This window comes from Rattus rattus, chromosome 2, assembly GCF_011064425.1.
Source record: "Rattus rattus isolate New Zealand chromosome 2, Rrattus_CSIRO_v1, whole genome shotgun sequence".
Classification (NCBI taxonomy): domain Eukaryota; kingdom Metazoa; phylum Chordata; class Mammalia; order Rodentia; family Muridae; genus Rattus; species Rattus rattus.
This window is the reverse complement of record NC_046155.1, coordinates 62933301-62949681: the sequence shown is the minus strand read 5'-3', so window position 1 is coordinate 62949681 and position 16381 is coordinate 62933301. Positions and strand designations below refer to the sequence as shown.

Here is a 16381-nt window from a genome sequence, read left to right as displayed (position 1 = left end):
CTACATATATGTGAACCCTAGCACTGTGGCCCATGAGAGTCAAAGCACCAGTGCTATGGAGCAGAGCTTTGTGCGCTCAGCTACAAAGACAAGGAGTTACTGTCTCATATCAGGTGTGGCCACCAGAGAGCACCCAAGAGAGTGATGCTTTGGTGACCCAGAGAACAAGGTAGAGCAGTTTATCTTCTTTCTCCCAACAAGAACAAGACCATATTACCCATCTGTAATGGGAACAAGGAGGAAGAGCTGGGAACAGACATCTTTCCACTTTGTACTCTGTAGCAGCTCTCCTGGTTTGAGGTGTTGCACAGCTGTAGAAAACCTGTCCCTTTTCTTGTCTAAATGCCGGACGCTTATGCTATTGTGACCTTTGTTTTAAATTCCTTTCTCCGTTCCATTTTTAGGTTCCAATATTGAAGCCCATGGACCTTATGGTAGAAGCAAGTCCACGACGAATTTTTGCAAATGCTCATACATATCACATAAATTCCATTTCAGTAAATAGTGATCATGAAACATATCTCTCTGCAGATGATCTGAGAATTAACCTATGGCATTTAGAAATCACAGATAGAAGCTTCAGTATCCTTTACTAAGTGCTGCCTCTGTTTGCTTCTTTGGTTAGTTACTGTGTGATTACTTCTCGTGAACAGCTCTTCCCCAGTCCCTCAGACACTGACCGTTTAAATGCAGTGTTTTCTAGAGTAATGGCAACAAAAGGTCTTTGCCTGAAAGTTCATGTGAAAACCTTGAGTCTCTTTGGGTCAGTCACTGCCTTACTTCTAGCTCCTCATACTGCCGTATGCCTCCCACTTCTTGAGCTCCAGTGAACCATTCGTGTCCTGCCCGACTGCTCTGCCATCAGAGGTTCGTGGGAACTCTAGGCACTGTAGTTCTTGTCACCATAGAGGTCACAGTAGAGTTCTTGCCCCAAGGCTGCCTTCCTGTCCTTGTGTTCAGTCATCAGCTACCTTCTGTGAGGTCTCAGAGCCTTGGCTCCCAACTATTTCTAGGTGTTTTACCCTGTAACCCCAGCAACTTTGATCTATTTAACTTGAGGGTATCAGAGTTGGGTTGAGCTCCCTCTGCTGCGCCCTGGCACTGACTGGGGCAGGTTGAGACTCATGCTGTCTCTACTTGTGATTGGTCCCTGTCTCTCCTTTGTGGCATCCAGTGAGGAGATATAAAAACTCATACATTGTAATTTTTTTTGTTTGTTTTTTGTTTTTTCTTAGTTATTTCTCCTGGCACATAAATCTGTACATCGACTTTCCACAGTGGCCCAGAAAAGAATTTTACCCTTCCTCTTGTTTCCATTGGCTGATTTGTGGTTAACTTCCTGCTATGTTTTTATTGCTCTAGCAACCCAAGCTCTAAAAGTCAAATAATTAGGAAGGGAAAACCATTTGTAATTTGATACTGTCTTTTTTTAATTAGTTATAGATAGAAATATATGTGTAGGTGGCACTGCTTGGCTTCATTGTAGTTGTCCTTCGGTGTGCTCTGTCTTATGCACACCTGAAGCCCCTTGCTATGGGCTCCTCCATGACAGTGTATGTGGTCAGTCTCCTGCAGCTCCTCCCTTAGGCCTCATTGCATAGTTTTCTATCAAATTTCTCTTGGACAGCTAAGCACTGTGCCTTAACATCGTGCTCCAGACATTGTGGACATCAAGCCTGCTAACATGGAGGAGCTGACAGAAGTCATCACTGCCGCAGAGTTCCACCCACACCAGTGCAATGTATTCGTCTACAGCAGCAGCAAGGGGACCATCAGGCTGTGTGACATGCGTTCTTCTGCCCTCTGTGATAGGCATGCCAAGTGTAAGTCTTCTGGGAATGCCCTTGATTTCCTGTTTGTATTGATAGAGGTCCTTTGCAGGCTTGGAGCCTGGGCAGGCTCCCCATGGGCTATGCTAATAAAGAAGTAGTCCCACATCTTTCCTCTACCCTGAGCTCTCTGTGACCTAGGTCCATCCAGTGGAACACCATCATTATAGCCTCTTATGTAGTAGGCCTTGGGCCATAGCCATCAGTGTGCTGTATGCCTGGAGTCCCAGCAACTCAGGAAACGGAGGCAGGATCGTGTGAGAGCCAGGAAGAGACTGCATCTTACAAAGAGGGTATAGATAAGGGCTGGAGAGATGGCTCGCCTGCTAAGTATGCACTGCTCTTGCAGAGGACCTGAGTTTGGTTTCCACTACCCATTTCAAGCTTTATGGCAAAAACAAGCAAAACCATGTCCTTAATCCTAGCACACTGGAAGCAGAGACAGGCAGATTTCCAAGCAATCTGTCTATATAGTGACATTCAGCTAGGGCTACATAGTGAGCAAGACACTCCTCAAAAATGAAAACTCTCCAGTTCCAGAAGATCCTTCCACATATGCATACCTAAAGTTTTAAAAATAACCCTTTAGGGCCAATGAGATGGCCCAGCCAGTAAAGGCACTCTGCAAAGACTGGTGACCTGAGTTTGTTTGATCCCCAGGACCTACTACTTGATGGAAAAAAACTAACTCCTGCAAATTGTCCTCTGACTTTGACATGTAAGCTCCCTCCCTAAACCAAGTAAATAAATGCATTTTTTAAATGGGAGGCCCAGGAGTTTGGAGAGATGGCTCAGCAGTTAAGAGCACTGGCTGCTCTTCCAGAAGTTCTGAGTTCAATTCCCAGCAACCACATGGCGGCTCACAAACATCTGTAATGGACTCTGATGCCCTCTTCTGGTGTGTCTGAAGACAGTGACTCATATACATAAAGTATTAAAAAAAAAAAAAGTGAGGGACCCAACTTCAAAGCATACCAGAGTCTTTGTTGTCCTGGTACATCATCTTAGAAACCTGTGTGCAGCTGTCAGGAGAGCTTCTCATTCCAATACTGCTATACTTGTGCAAAAAGGAAAGCAACTCTTGCTCACCTACTCTTGAGTGGCATTGTGACTTGTATCAACTGGGAAATGCTCTTCAAAGTGTGTCTTGGAATGGTGTTCCTGATAAAGTTTCTGCAATGAAGTGTTTCACTGTATATAGCCTGTGTCTTCCAGATGGTGTTTGTTCCTCAGTAAACAACTTTAGGATTCAAGAAGAGCTATCCTCCTCAGCAGTAGGTTAATTGAGTAAATGCTTCATGTTGGCATAAGCCTGCTTCCAGTCTGTCCCATGCAGAGCCAGCAACCAACAAAGCTCCTACAGAGAGAATTTTAGAAACACTAGAGAAGCTTCAAGAAAAGGAAATGTATCTCCCAGCCTAAAGCATGATACAACATGGGCATGGCTATGAGCTAGGGGATCCAGTAGCCTTACCTCTGCCTTGAGTCCCAGGTAAAGGGAGTTGTTAAGCTGCTGCAGACAAAGCTAGTTCTATGGAAGAAGCAATGACACACTTTCACTCAAGTCACTGTGAAACATGACCACTCACTACAGAAGACAAACTTCTTTGCTGTCTGGTCTTGTTCAGTAATTCCATTGTATAGCTGGCCACTGTATTGTTGGCTTAAGGTCGGGGCAGTCCAGCAGTCCTACTAGCTCTGTGCCTTCCAACAAACAGGCCCTTCCCAAGGTGCCCACAGCATTATACTTCTGTGCTACACATAGTCCTGCAATGTGGACAGATAGGTAGCACATCATGTCCCCAGCCCAGTGTCTTGAGGGTACAAGCAGCTGCAGTCATGTTCCCATGCATACTAAGGTACTGGGTGGGTGCCCCTATATGGTTCAAGGTCTGCATGGATTTGAAAGCCTGAACCTTGTGGACACTGATGGTAGGAGGAAGACAGAAAGCTAGGGAAGTAAGGATGACACTGAGCCCTTCAGGGTCTCTGAGAAGCCCTTGCTGATTTTAGAATGGTAGTCTTCTGGTTTAGCACAGTAGCTGAAAGTGCTCGCTTTGTTTTTCAGTTTTTGAAGAGCCAGAAGATCCCAGCAGTAGATCCTTTTTCTCAGAAATAATCTCATCTATATCTGATGTCAAGTTCAGCCACAGTGGTCGATACATGATGACCAGAGACTATCTGTCGGTGAAGGTATGGGACCTCAACATGGAGGGCAGGCCTGTCGAGACCCACCAGGTACATGAGTACCTACGAAGCAAGCTCTGCTCCTTGTATGAGAATGACTGCATCTTTGACAAGTTCGAGTGCTGCTGGAATGGTTCAGACAGGTGAGGCTGCCAGCGTCATAGCACACTGGCATCCAGAAGTGCCAGTTCCTTTAGGATCTCCAGCAAGCCCCTCAAACTGGGAGGGCATCTCAGTCAGTCGCAAGATGCTGACAGGATTGTGTTTTCAGGCCTTTTATTTGTTCCATGAGGTATCCCAGAGAAAAACCAGGTCTCTGTGCAGACCTTTCCTCACTGACAGTGCACCATGGTTCATGATTATGTAGAGTGCTCAATGAGTGACTACATGGATTAGTGAAAGAAAGGAAGCAGCAAGTCATTTACTAGTCCAAAGGCCACCATTCAGTTTACCTCTGTGTTTAGAGGGGTTTAAGAAACAGCCTTTAGGGTGGCCCCATCCACCCCCACCCCCCTAGGCTGTATCATTTATCTCCTGAACAGATCACATTGATGTTTTAGTGTTACTGAGAGTCTTTGAAATCATCTCACAAGAAGACATGCTTCAGGTGATATAAGCAGATTCTCTTAGATCATCTTTTTGTAGAATTTCTGTTGAGAATTTAAGTGACTAGACATTGTCAGACACTTCAATATTAATAGCTAGGGATGTGGTGGCAGAGTTTTAACCACAGCATTTGGGTGATGCTGCAAGAGAGCCACCAGTCGAGAATCAGCTTGGGCTGTATAGCAACTACTGAAATACCTACGTTAGCTTCTTTAAGTAGTAGTTGATCTCACAAACTAGAATTGCTACTAAGGTCTCTCCTAGCTGCGTGGTGTGAGAGACCTCACAAGAGCTAAGAAGCTAAATGCCTCCTCAGAGACAAAGTGAGCCCCCTTTCACAAACCTTCCCTGGACTGCTCACAGATTAACTAGCATGCCAATTTAGACTTTCAGAGGACAAACACTGCTGTCCTTGGGCTGCAGCAAGCAGCATGAGCTTCAGGCTGGCAGCAGCTCCCAGAGTAACTTGTGGGTCTGCTATAAACCTTGAGGCACTGAGTCTGGCATTGCCGCCAACTTATCCTGAGACTGGAAGATCCTCTGCTTTTAAGTAAGCAGCCTATATTTCATACCTTCTTAAGGTTCCCAGGTAGAAAGCATTCGTGGATCTTTTAAAGCTCAGCGAAAAACATGCAAGACTGCCTCAGTCACCATTACCCAGCCCAACTCTCAGGTCTCTTCCAGTGTGAAATCAGTTAAGTTCACAAGAGAAATTTATCACATGTATTCAGGAAAATACTATCACAGGCAACAGAAACAATCACATTTCTAGGAATCTTTCTGCTTATTTTTACTTGGGTTGCCAGAGTCTGATATATCCTAGGCTGGCTTCAAACTCAAAATTTAGTTAGCGGTGGCTTTAAACACATAAACTTTCCATGTGCTAGGATTATAGGTGTGTTACCTCATCCAATTTATATGATATTGGGAATCCAGCCCAGGTTTTCATGCATTCTAGGCAAACATTCTACCAACAAAGCTGTATCTGTACATCCTCTGCCCTTTTTATTTTTGGCACAGATTTGTGGTTTGTAGCTTTGGAAGGCCTTGAACTCAAAATCTTGTTACCTCAGGCTCCTGAGTGCTGGGATTAGAGGTGTGTAATACCACACCTGGCATAACATCTTAAGAGTTCAAATGTAGTAAGTGTAAGAGATTATAAAATAAGAATATTCGAAATAGTTACAAATTAAAGGACAGAATCAAAGCTGAGCGGAAAAGAATAAGACTAATAAAACGTTCTAAGAAATTCTAGCACAAACAACTTTTAGAAATGAAAGATACAGTAGATCCAAGTCTAACTAGAGATTAATGAACAGCAAGGAAGATCAAGAGTTACCCAGAATACAGCCCTAAAACCCAAAGAGCCAGGGAACATGGAAATTAAGAAATACAAAGGCCTGGTGGTGTCTGCTTGTAACACCAACAGTGGGGAGCTGAGGCCGGGCTGCACACCAAGAGCTTGTCTGAAAAGGACAAGGTACTGAATCTGAAGAGATGGCTAAGAGGTTAAGAGCCACTTGCTGCTCTTCCAGAGGATCCCAGTTGCATTCCCAGGCAGCTCACAACCATGTGTAACTCTTGTTCCAGGAGATCGAAGACCGTCTTCTGGCTTTCTTGAGCCATAGGCACACAAGTGGTGCATATTCACACATGCAAGCAAAACATCCCTAGCACATAAAATATTTTTTTAATTTAAAGAAGAAAACAATATAAAGTACAGAGAAGATACAGTGTGCCATACAGCCAAGTGGAGAGAAGTCCCCAAAAGTCCAGACTGGGGAAAGGTAGTAGTAAGCTTAGGTTAAATATTCCACTATGTGGTTAGTGCATCCTAATTCAAACATAGTAATAGTGGCCAGAGGTTCTCGAAGCTTATCCAGGAAGCACAGAACTCCACAGCAAAAGGTGACCTGTCCACATCATCATAAAATCAAAAATAGAGCGATCTTAAAAGTAGTAAAAGAAAACAATTTCCGCAGAGTGGGTGTTGAGGCTGAGAGCATATCTCTCCACAGGAACTGCCTGACTGTTCTGTGTAATACCAGAATCCTAGAGGCTGGTGATTTTATAAAGAAAAGGTTTGGCTTACAGTTTTAGAGACTGAAAACCCTAGATGAGGAAGCTTTATCTCTTCAGCCTCCAGTGAGCCTCACATGACAAGTGTCGTCAGAGAGATCACATAGCAGGAAAAAGAAAGCAAAAAATGCCAGCCTTACTTCCTGCTTCCATAAACTAACTCATGTCAAGGGTTAAGAAACCCTGGTGCACCTAGTGAAAGCTTTGGAGTAAGAGCTGAGAAAAGTCACCCTGGGATGTAATGAGGCAAGACAGAGATCTCAGTAAGCAGCGTGGCTGCCAGTTGCAAGTAAAGCTGATGCCTATGACCTCGTGGACAAAATGGTATTGTCCTAGGCCGGCAAAAAACCAAAGACAAGAGTCCTCTCACACTGCAGTAAATAATGGGGAAAAAAATCCAGGGGAGCACCTTTGCAATGTCTGGAGATGGAAGAGCTTCTGACACAGGCCTCAGAAACCCAGGAAAAACATTACAGAATTTTACTACGTTAAAAGTTCTAGGGGTTGGGGATTTAGCTCAGCGGTAGAGCGCTTGCCTAGCATGCGCAAGGCCCTGGGTTCGGTCCCCAGCTCCGAAAAAAAAGAAAAAAAAAAAAAGTTCTAGCCATGAGGTTGAAAAGACAGCTCAGTGGGTAAGAGCACGCAGTGCTCTTACAGAAGAGTCTAGTTCACTTCCCATCACCCACTCAGCAGTTTAAAACCACAGGGAACTAATGCTCTCCTTGGGCACAACCATACACAAAATAATAAAATACTTTTAAAATAAAAAGATCTCTCCCAAAATAGTGGCACACATTTTCAGTCCCAGCACTGAGGAGACAGAGAAAGGCAGGCACATTTCTGCCAAGGACAGCCAGCGCTACATAGAGAAACCCTGACTCTCTGAAAAGAAAAGGGAAAAAAATTGTTATGGAGATAGCTAGGTGAAGTACTTTCTATGCAAGCGTGAGGACCTGAGTCTGTAGCCCTAGCACCCACCTAAAAGCCAGGTATGGCAGTACACAGCTGTAATCCCAACACTGGGAAGGTTACTAGGCTTCATTGGCTCTCAGCAGGTCCAGCCAAATCAGCGCCAGATTTAGTGAGAGACCCTGCCAAAGTGGGTAAAAAGGTGAAAGGACTGGAGAAATGACATAGCAGTTAAAAACACTAGTTCTTTTTCGAGAAGAACAAGGGTCATTTCTAAGGAGATCTGAATGAAGCTCTCCTCTGGCCTCAACTGGTGCACAGGTGCAAAGGCAAAACACCCACAATATATATTGTGAAATATATTTTTAATGGAGTGATTGATAAAAGGATGCGAGATCAACCAGTGGCTTCCAGGGGCATGTGTGTGCACATGTACCAACCAACAAGTGTACATATACATATGAGAGTAGTAACCATGGAGATAAATGTCCATAATATATCAATTACAAGTTTAAGAATGGCTACCATGTGTGTGCATACTTTTTAATCTTACCAATTACGAGACAAAGAGAGGTGGCTCTCTTGAGTTCAAGGTCACCCTGATGTGCAAGGTGAGTTCCAGGTTAATCAGAGCTACATACAGTAAAAACCTGCCTCAGAAAAGAAGATAATAATAATGAGAAAGACCACAAGGGGAATGAACAATGGGAAATACAGTGTCAAGGAGGAGTGAGGCTGGTCGTATTGCCTGGCCTCCTGTGGCATTCTGCTAACATCAGTATGGTGGGAAGATCTTGCAGAATAAAGACAAGAAACCTGAAACATCAGCCAACCCGCTATTGACTGCTGGGGAGCACACAGCTAAATTGTTTGTGTGTAAAAAAGGCACTGGGCATCAGCGAACAAGACCAGCTGGATCACGAAATTAGTAACAGGACTGCCGGTATAGCTTAGTGGTAAAGCATCTGCTGAAGCTGTAAAGGTCCTGAAATTGAAAGCCCAGCAACACAAAAAAGATGTTATATTCAAAATACAGCTGCATGGAAGTTACACCCATCTGTTTTGAGGCGATGTCTTTCTAGAAGGTACTTTGTAGATTGTAACCATCTCAGAGATGGCTTACAGCTAATGGTCTTTATTGTATCTGAAATACTGCAGCACATCCCCAAGAATATGGAAAGTTCTCCTGGTGACGTTTGTTCCATCCCTTCATTTCCTGCAGTCCTTTCCTCCATCTTCTTGCTCAGAAGCTTCTTCTGTGTCTCAGTGGAGTGGAGTGTCGTCTTCAGTGCCGTCTCTGTCAATGCCTGGCAGCCTGCTGCTATGAAGCTCTGCATTTCAGTGTTCCATTTTAGTCAGCAAAAAGACAGTACCTGCACCATGTTTTGTTCTGTTTCTGGGTGGGGCAAACCTGAACCAGGCTACCCTGCTTCTCCTTCTGCACTCAGGTGCTGGGTAGGTGAGGAGATGCCCACTTCAGTGCAGGCACCTGCTGCTATACAGTGCACCAGCAGTTCATACCCATGCCGATGACACACTTCTTCCTGAGAAATACTTTTGGTCACTGTGCTCTTTGTTCTCGTTGCAATTGCTAATGGCCTCACCCCTACCTCCATAAGCATCAAATTCCACATGGAAATAAATCGAAGAGGATTGTAACAGTGGGTCCTCTCCTGCAAACACAGTTCTGCACACCTATTTCAGGTGCTCTCTCCAGAGTGTACCAGCCATGGCTCTCATCTCCAGCCTTCCTGGTGCTGCTTGTTTGAACAGATTTGAATGAACAAGAATAGCTGTAACAGGGCTTTTCTCTAAGTTTATTTGGTATGGAGTTTGAGGTAAGGCTAACTGATTCTAAAATATTTACAGGCAGCTAGGAAGAATCCCGAGCAATGTAGTAACTTGAAGAACTTAGGCATTGTAAAGACCACTAGCCATGCAGCTCTAAGACAGCAAGACCATGGAGGTCAGGATAGGAACAGGAGAGTTTGAGGGTTTCCAAGGAGAAGGCAGAAGAGATTGGTTGGTCTTCACTTGGCGGAAAAGTCAAAGAGCCATGTGGAATATCCTTTGTTTTAAACAGCATTATGTATTTTGTAACCCAACCTGACCTTTAACTTGCTATAGAAATAGGCATGGTGGCATACACCTGTGTCCTCTGTACTTATACACGTACAGGAAAATCAGGAGTAGGGGGTTATCCTCTGGCATATAACAAGTTTGAGGCCAGCCTATGCTATATGAAATCTTGTTTCTAAACCCAAAACAAAATGGAGGGGTAGGGAGGGTGGTTCCTCAGTGTATGGCAACTGCCTACAATCCCAATACTAGCATCAGCTTGCAAACCTCATACACATTCTAAAATATAGAAAAAAAAGACCCCTTCCAAAATTATGGATCAAATTGTGACAGCCTCCTGCTTCAGCTGTCTTGATGTTGGGATTACAGATGTACACCTCCACTGTACCTAGCTTTGAAAGAAACTTAGAAATTTAGATCAGGCTGGCCTCAAACTCGGATCTGCCTCCCAGGTGCTAGACTAAAGGTGATTTGGACAGAGTTGAATTTTCATCTTTCTTCCTCATCCCTCCTTTCTTCTCCGCCCCAGTCTGCCTGCCTCTCCTTCCTCTCCTCCTAATTCTTCTACACATTAATTAGATGAGAGAGAGAGGAGTTGTGTTCTCAGCCCCCATGTCAGACAGCTCACATTTGCAGGGGATCCAACACACGCTTCTTCCTTGGTGGGAATGTATTTAAATTATGGCTCCATTACTTTTCTTACTTGGACATGAAAATAAGTGAAGTTCACTGCAGAACCTGTACTACATTTCTTTCCTGATATTGTAGAAATGTGGGCCTGTAGAGGGTCCATACTTCATGCCATTACCCTGGTTCATGCCATTGCCATGGTCCTGCTAGGTACTCAGTGTCCCCTCTTTTCTCTCCTGAACAGTGCCATTATGACGGGGTCCTACAACAACTTCTTTAGAATGTTTGATAGAAACACTCGGAGGGATGTTACACTGGAAGCCTCGAGAGAGAACAGCAAGCCCCGAGCGAGCCTGAAGCCCCGGAAAGTGTGCACAGGGGGTAAGAGGAAGAAGGATGAGATTAGCGTGGACAGTTTGGACTTCAATAAGAAGATCCTTCACACAGCCTGGCACCCCATGGAGAGCATTATTGCTGTAGCTGCCACCAATAACTTGTATATATTCCAGGACAAAATTAATTAAGGAACTGACTGGAGGACCAAGTGTTGTCTTGCATACATACATAAGCCGGTCGTTTTCCTGTCCAAAAAAGGCATTGTCCTCTCCATTGAGAATAGTGACGCACTTCTACTTCCCTCATAGACACAGGAGAAGAAGGGGTCTCAGCTGGAGTCTTGGGAGAGATGAGTGCTGCTGCTGAAGGGAAAACCTACTTGAAGCTGAATTGGTGGACTCTGCTCAATAAAGGCCATTACTCAAATGTATTTATTTAAGTCTGAGCCTTCCTTTCCAGTTTATAGACCAAAAAACTAACATCTGAGAGGAAAAAAATCTCATCAACTCTCTCCAGCTCTTACCTCTGTCTCTGCCATCCATCCCTGGGCCTTACCCTGGACATGGTGTGGCCACCACCCACGTTCCTCTCTGGCCCTGGAGCCCCAGTGGGCTGCATCACCCACCGCTGGTGCGTGGTGCATGGCTGTGCCTGGCAGGCTCAGGCAGCTCTCCTCACCCACTGCACCTGCCATCACACCTTCTGTGGAGCTACTTAATAAACACAGCACACTGTGAAGTGTTTTTAAATCCAAATGCCACTGCAGTCTTTATTTGTTTCAATTGCACATAATGAAAGTACTCAGGCTATTTATACTTTGGAATAAATTGAGAACTTTTTTCCTTTAGCAGAATGGTTGAGTTTATACAGAATTTCAGATTCTACATGTAACTATCCCAAATTGCCACTTGGTTTCTGTAGAAACTCCATCTGAGAAAGCCAAGCTTGAGTCAACCTCTGAAAGCAACAGAAGTGCTGCTCCGATTAACACTTAGCTTAAAGTAGGACCCAGAGTTGCCCCACTAGGGTGTGCATACTTTCTCTTGTAAAAATATTGCTAAAATGACATGCATGCCAGATTTCATACTGTGCCTCAACAGCAGAACTCAAAAACTGTACTTGGGATATATGATACTACCTGTACCTATGACTCATTTTAAAACACTCTGGATATCAGGGGTCAAGATTTCCTGACAAGCATCTGCAATGGTAGCATGCCTCTCCGTCACAGGGACTAACTGGTGCCACCCACCTCTGTTGACACTGAGTTAGAAACTGAGGACTTACTGAAAAGGACTATGCCAGTTGTGGTTGCACATGCCCCTAATCCTAACAAGCATGAGGCAAGAGCAGACATGTCTCTGGTTTCCAGGCCAGCCAAGGCTTCGTAGTGAGACCCTGCTAAAAAGAAAGAATAAAAGTAGATTGTTAGAGTAGCACATGGCTTTAATCCCAGCACTAGGGAGGCCAAGGCAGGCAGATTTCTAAAGTTTGAGACCAGCCTGGTCATAGTTCGAGAACAGTCAGAACTACATAGTGAGATGGTCACAAAAATTACATCTTGGCTCTTGATTGTGGCAGCTTACAATGTCAGATGATACCAAATTACAGAAGCACAGCCCTGGTACTAAGGAAAACCAATCCTAATATAGCAGGACTGTTCCCGTGCATCTGTTCTGCCCAAAAGTTCGATACATTTATATGTTTAACTGGATTACACTGAGTAGTTAGACAACCTTTTCCATCTTTAAAATCTTTCCCAAGAGTCTGCTAGCTACTTGGAGAGGAGGCAGTAGGGGAGCGTATAGGTTTGTCCTGGGAGCTCAGCTGACCCCTTGGATTACAGCAGGTGCTATCTCCCTTACCAGACTGAGCCTCCAGGCTCTTTTCAAAGACAGTTGTGCATTGCTGTGATGTAGACGACAGGTGCTTTTGATGGCAGTTACCAATGATGGCTAAAAAGGCTTACTGCTGACAAATAGACACTCTCATGGCTGGTTTTGTTTCCATACAATATTCTCACTGTTGTAGCCCAGACTGGCATCTTCTTCAGTCTCCCAAGTACATCATCACGCCTAGCTTGGTACTTAAGGTAAGAATCCTACAGTTTTCAAATTTAAATTGGTCTTGTTTTTTATATTCAAGCTTGGAATGGCTAGCATTTTTTTCTCCAAAATGTTCCATTTAAGATACCAGTTTCCATCAAATTTCATTGCTCTGCTTCTGAGCTGAGGACCTAGACAAGAGAAGGCCTGTGGATTGTTTTGGAGTGGAAGACATGTCTTACTATGTGTCACTGGCCTGGGACTCCTCACTGGGGAGCAGGCTGACATCATATCAGTCTTAACCTGCCTCCCAAGGGCACCACTGAGTGTGGCATACATGTGGCATGTTTTATTTTGATACAGGGTTTCACTGCCTAGCTAGCCTTAGCAACCCTGTACTATTTAGTCTAGGTTGGCCTCAAACTCATTCTCCTGCCTCTGCCTCCAGAGTGCTGGGATCAAAGGTGTGTGCCACCACATCTACCCTATCCATTAGAATTTAAACATGTATTCTTGCTAGATTGCATGTAATCCACATACTTGGGAGGAACAGAAGTACAAGCTTATCCCCTGATAGATAACATGATGAGTTGGGTTAAGCCAACTTTGGCTACATGAGATCCTGGGGGTTGGGGGGACCTAAGCATATTGACTCACACCTTTGATCCCAGCACAAAAGAGGCAGAGGCTACTGGATCATTTGAGTTCCAGCCTGGACTACAAAGTGAGACCCTGACTCAATTTTTTTTTTAATTAAAAGAGCTGAGGAGATGAATCAGCAGTTAAGAGCACCTGCTTATCTTACAGAGGACCTTGATTACTTCCCAGAATCCACATGTGGCTCACAACCTGCCATAACTCCCAGTTCCAGGGGACTCAGTGCCCCGGATATACTAGGCATGCATAGACACATATATAAACTCAAGCTAATCACGATACATGGAAAATGAAACAGATCTTTCTAAAGGTTTTCAATTAAATATTTTCTGCTGGTGAATGGTGTTGAATGCCTTTAATCCCAGCACTTGGGAGGCAGAGGGAAATAAATCTGTGAATTTGAGGCCAGCCAGAGAAACCATGTCTTCTTTGATGCGGTTATGTATTAATCGTGCCATTTGACTAAACACTGAAAGTTGCAGTAAAATAGATGCCAAGTGGAAATGATCCCTATGGTCCTAGGACAGTCTTCCCTGCTGTTGAAAGTGAAGGAATGTGAGGCTGTTCTCTGCTGTTATTCTTGGGTCCTGGCCCATCTGCCATACCTGGAAAGTATTCCTGTGCAGAACTGTGTGTGGCAACTGGCTTCTAGCCAGAAGTCACACACTGTTCTTAGCTGAGGGCCTCCAGTGGGAGCTGCCCACAGTGTGACCCAGTGGACAAATGGTGGGTACCTGACACCCGTTTTAGGCCAGTACTGCTAGACCCTAGCCCATCTGCAATGCTTTTAAAGTCTGAAGAAAGTGACTTGTAACTGCTAGTCCTTGGACAGTGCAGATAGAGAAAACACCCAAGGGTGCTGGGTGGCAGCTGCTCTATGCATGCAGCACAGCAGGGTGCAGCTAGCGAAGAGAAAGGGCCAAAGTTCCATTCTGGCGGTGGGGGAGGCTCTCTGCCAGCCCACACTGGGGCATGGATGGTGCAGGTAGCTGCATTTCTAGAGGTTCAGCAGCATTTGTAAAGACTGGCATGCAGGCAGGTAAGAGGCCAGCTTGGTCTACATAGCAAGTTGTAGGACAGCCTGGATGGACTATAGGATTGTGTCTCAAAAACAAAACACTCCTGACATTCCCCCCCGGTCTGCCTGCTCCTGCCTGTCCATAAAATAACCTGTTTTGCCTCAAGTTCTGCATTTTTTGAGTAAATTCACGTTTCACTCAGAGGACCAGGAAAAAGATTTTTGAGGCAAAGCAGCAAAGAAATGGTCAAAAGGGTGGTGATCTCTCCGGGTAAGAGCCAATATGGTCTGGAGCTCTCCCTAAAGTGGTCCTGACAATGATTTTATGTAAATTTTTCAAGTAAAAAACTAACACTTCAAAAAATGGAAACTAGTACCTAAATTTGCCCATAGCAAACAGGAACCTGACTATCAAACTGATGGGATAGAACTCATGAAATAAAAAGTGTTACATTGAAAATCAAAGAAAGCTGTCTAACTCCGGTTTTGTGGTGGTTTTGATGGGCAATAGACTTTGCTGGCAATCCTGAGCTGAGAGTGACTGAAGGCGGCGTGTTCAGTTTGCTTATACTTTTTGAAAGTTGTTGAGTTTGCAAAGCTTGTGTTGACTTTTCAGGCGCAAGGTGTGTAGGCACAGAACCCTGTTGCACCACTCAGACCTCATGCCATGACTTGAGGAGCATAACTCCTAGCTCTTGTGACTGGAGGGTACTGTCCAGTGGCCCTACACCAAATGCAACCCTGAGAGGAACACAGCCCAGACGGAGACATAGACCAGAAGCTCTGTCACTTGTCTTGGCCCAATTCCACTACTACAGTGATGCTTATTTTCAGGTTATTGGCTGAACTGGATATTGTAATGCCTCTACTTGGTAGGCTGAGGCAAGAGGACCACAGTGAGTTTGATGCCAGAATGGTATACAATAAAATCTTGCCTCAAAAAAATGAAGGGTGGAAGAATAGGAAGACTGGACATTGTGTCATAATGCAAGCAGATCTCTGAATTTGAGGTTAGCCTTGTCTACGTGTAAGTTCCAAGACAGCCAGGGCTACAGAGAGACCTGTCTCAAAACAAACCCTTTACAGCCTCTTTATGCCAAGCCAGCCTCAAACTCATATGTAAGGCAAGCATAACTCTGAACCTCCTGAGTGTGAACACATGGTCTTTGTGGTGCTGGGAATCAAACCCAGGGTGTGACTGCCAGTTGAGCACTGCTCACTGAGCTATATCCCAGTTCATGCTGTGCTTCACACAGCCGGCTTGAACTTGTGATCCTTCTACCTACACCTCCCAAGTACTGAGATGGCAGGCAGGCGCCATGATGTGCTTTTTGTTTGGTTAGTTGGTTGTTGTTGGTTGGCCAGGGGTTATGGATTTTTTTTTTTTTTTTTGGCTTTTTTTTTTTCTTTTTTCTTTTTTTCAGAGCTGGGGACCGAACTCAGGGCCTTGTGCTTGCTAGGCAAGCGCTCTTTGGTTAGTTTTTGAGACAGGGTTTCTTTTATAATCTCTTACTGTCCTAGAACTATGTAGATCAGCCTGCCCTTGCCTCCTAAGTGCTGGGTTTAAAGGTGTGGGCCACTACCACCTGACAGTTTCTAAGTTTTAAACTGTCAATAAATACTATATAGACTTTGGAGCTCTTCAAAGGAGTTTGGTAACATCTTATCCTACTTCTTTCTGACCCATGTGATTGTTTCTTTCTTTGGCTTTTTTAGACAACCCAGTTTTATGTAGAGGGTAGTTCTGCCCGTCACTTCACAGAGCTTCTCCAGTCTGCAGCAGCTCAGGACACAGAGCATGTGCCCCACAATCTACATTTCCAGAAATGTCCCTGGCAGTCCTGCTGCTGCTGCTGGCCCAGGACCACTGTGAGTAAAAGGCTCCGTTTACTTTGTCTTAAACAGGGGTCAGAGAACATTCAGCTTCCATGGTGACGGGGGAACGTTGTCTCACTTCAGCCACACAGCTTTGGTCTTACCAGTTCCTAAATGTCCTTTGTCTAAGA

The 16381-nt window shown here is 44.7% G+C and overlaps 1 protein-coding gene across 2 annotated transcripts in view; it reads left to right on the top strand.

Annotated features, from left to right (window-relative positions):
- Nucleotides 1-11410, top strand: part of Ppp2r2d (protein phosphatase 2 regulatory subunit Bdelta) — a 34830-nt gene extending 23420 nt beyond the window's left edge. For both annotated transcript variants that reach the window (XM_032892367.1, XM_032892368.1), the window contains 4 exons: nucleotides 405-582; nucleotides 1659-1823; nucleotides 3898-4159; nucleotides 10564-11410. In XM_032892367.1, the coding sequence (XP_032748258.1) occupies nucleotides 405-582; nucleotides 1659-1823; nucleotides 3898-4159; nucleotides 10564-10843 (885 nt within the window). In that variant the 3' untranslated portion in view covers nucleotides 10844-11410. The remainder of the gene's footprint in view (nucleotides 1-404; nucleotides 583-1658; nucleotides 1824-3897; nucleotides 4160-10563) is intronic.
- Nucleotides 11411-16381: the final 4971 nt, after the last annotated feature.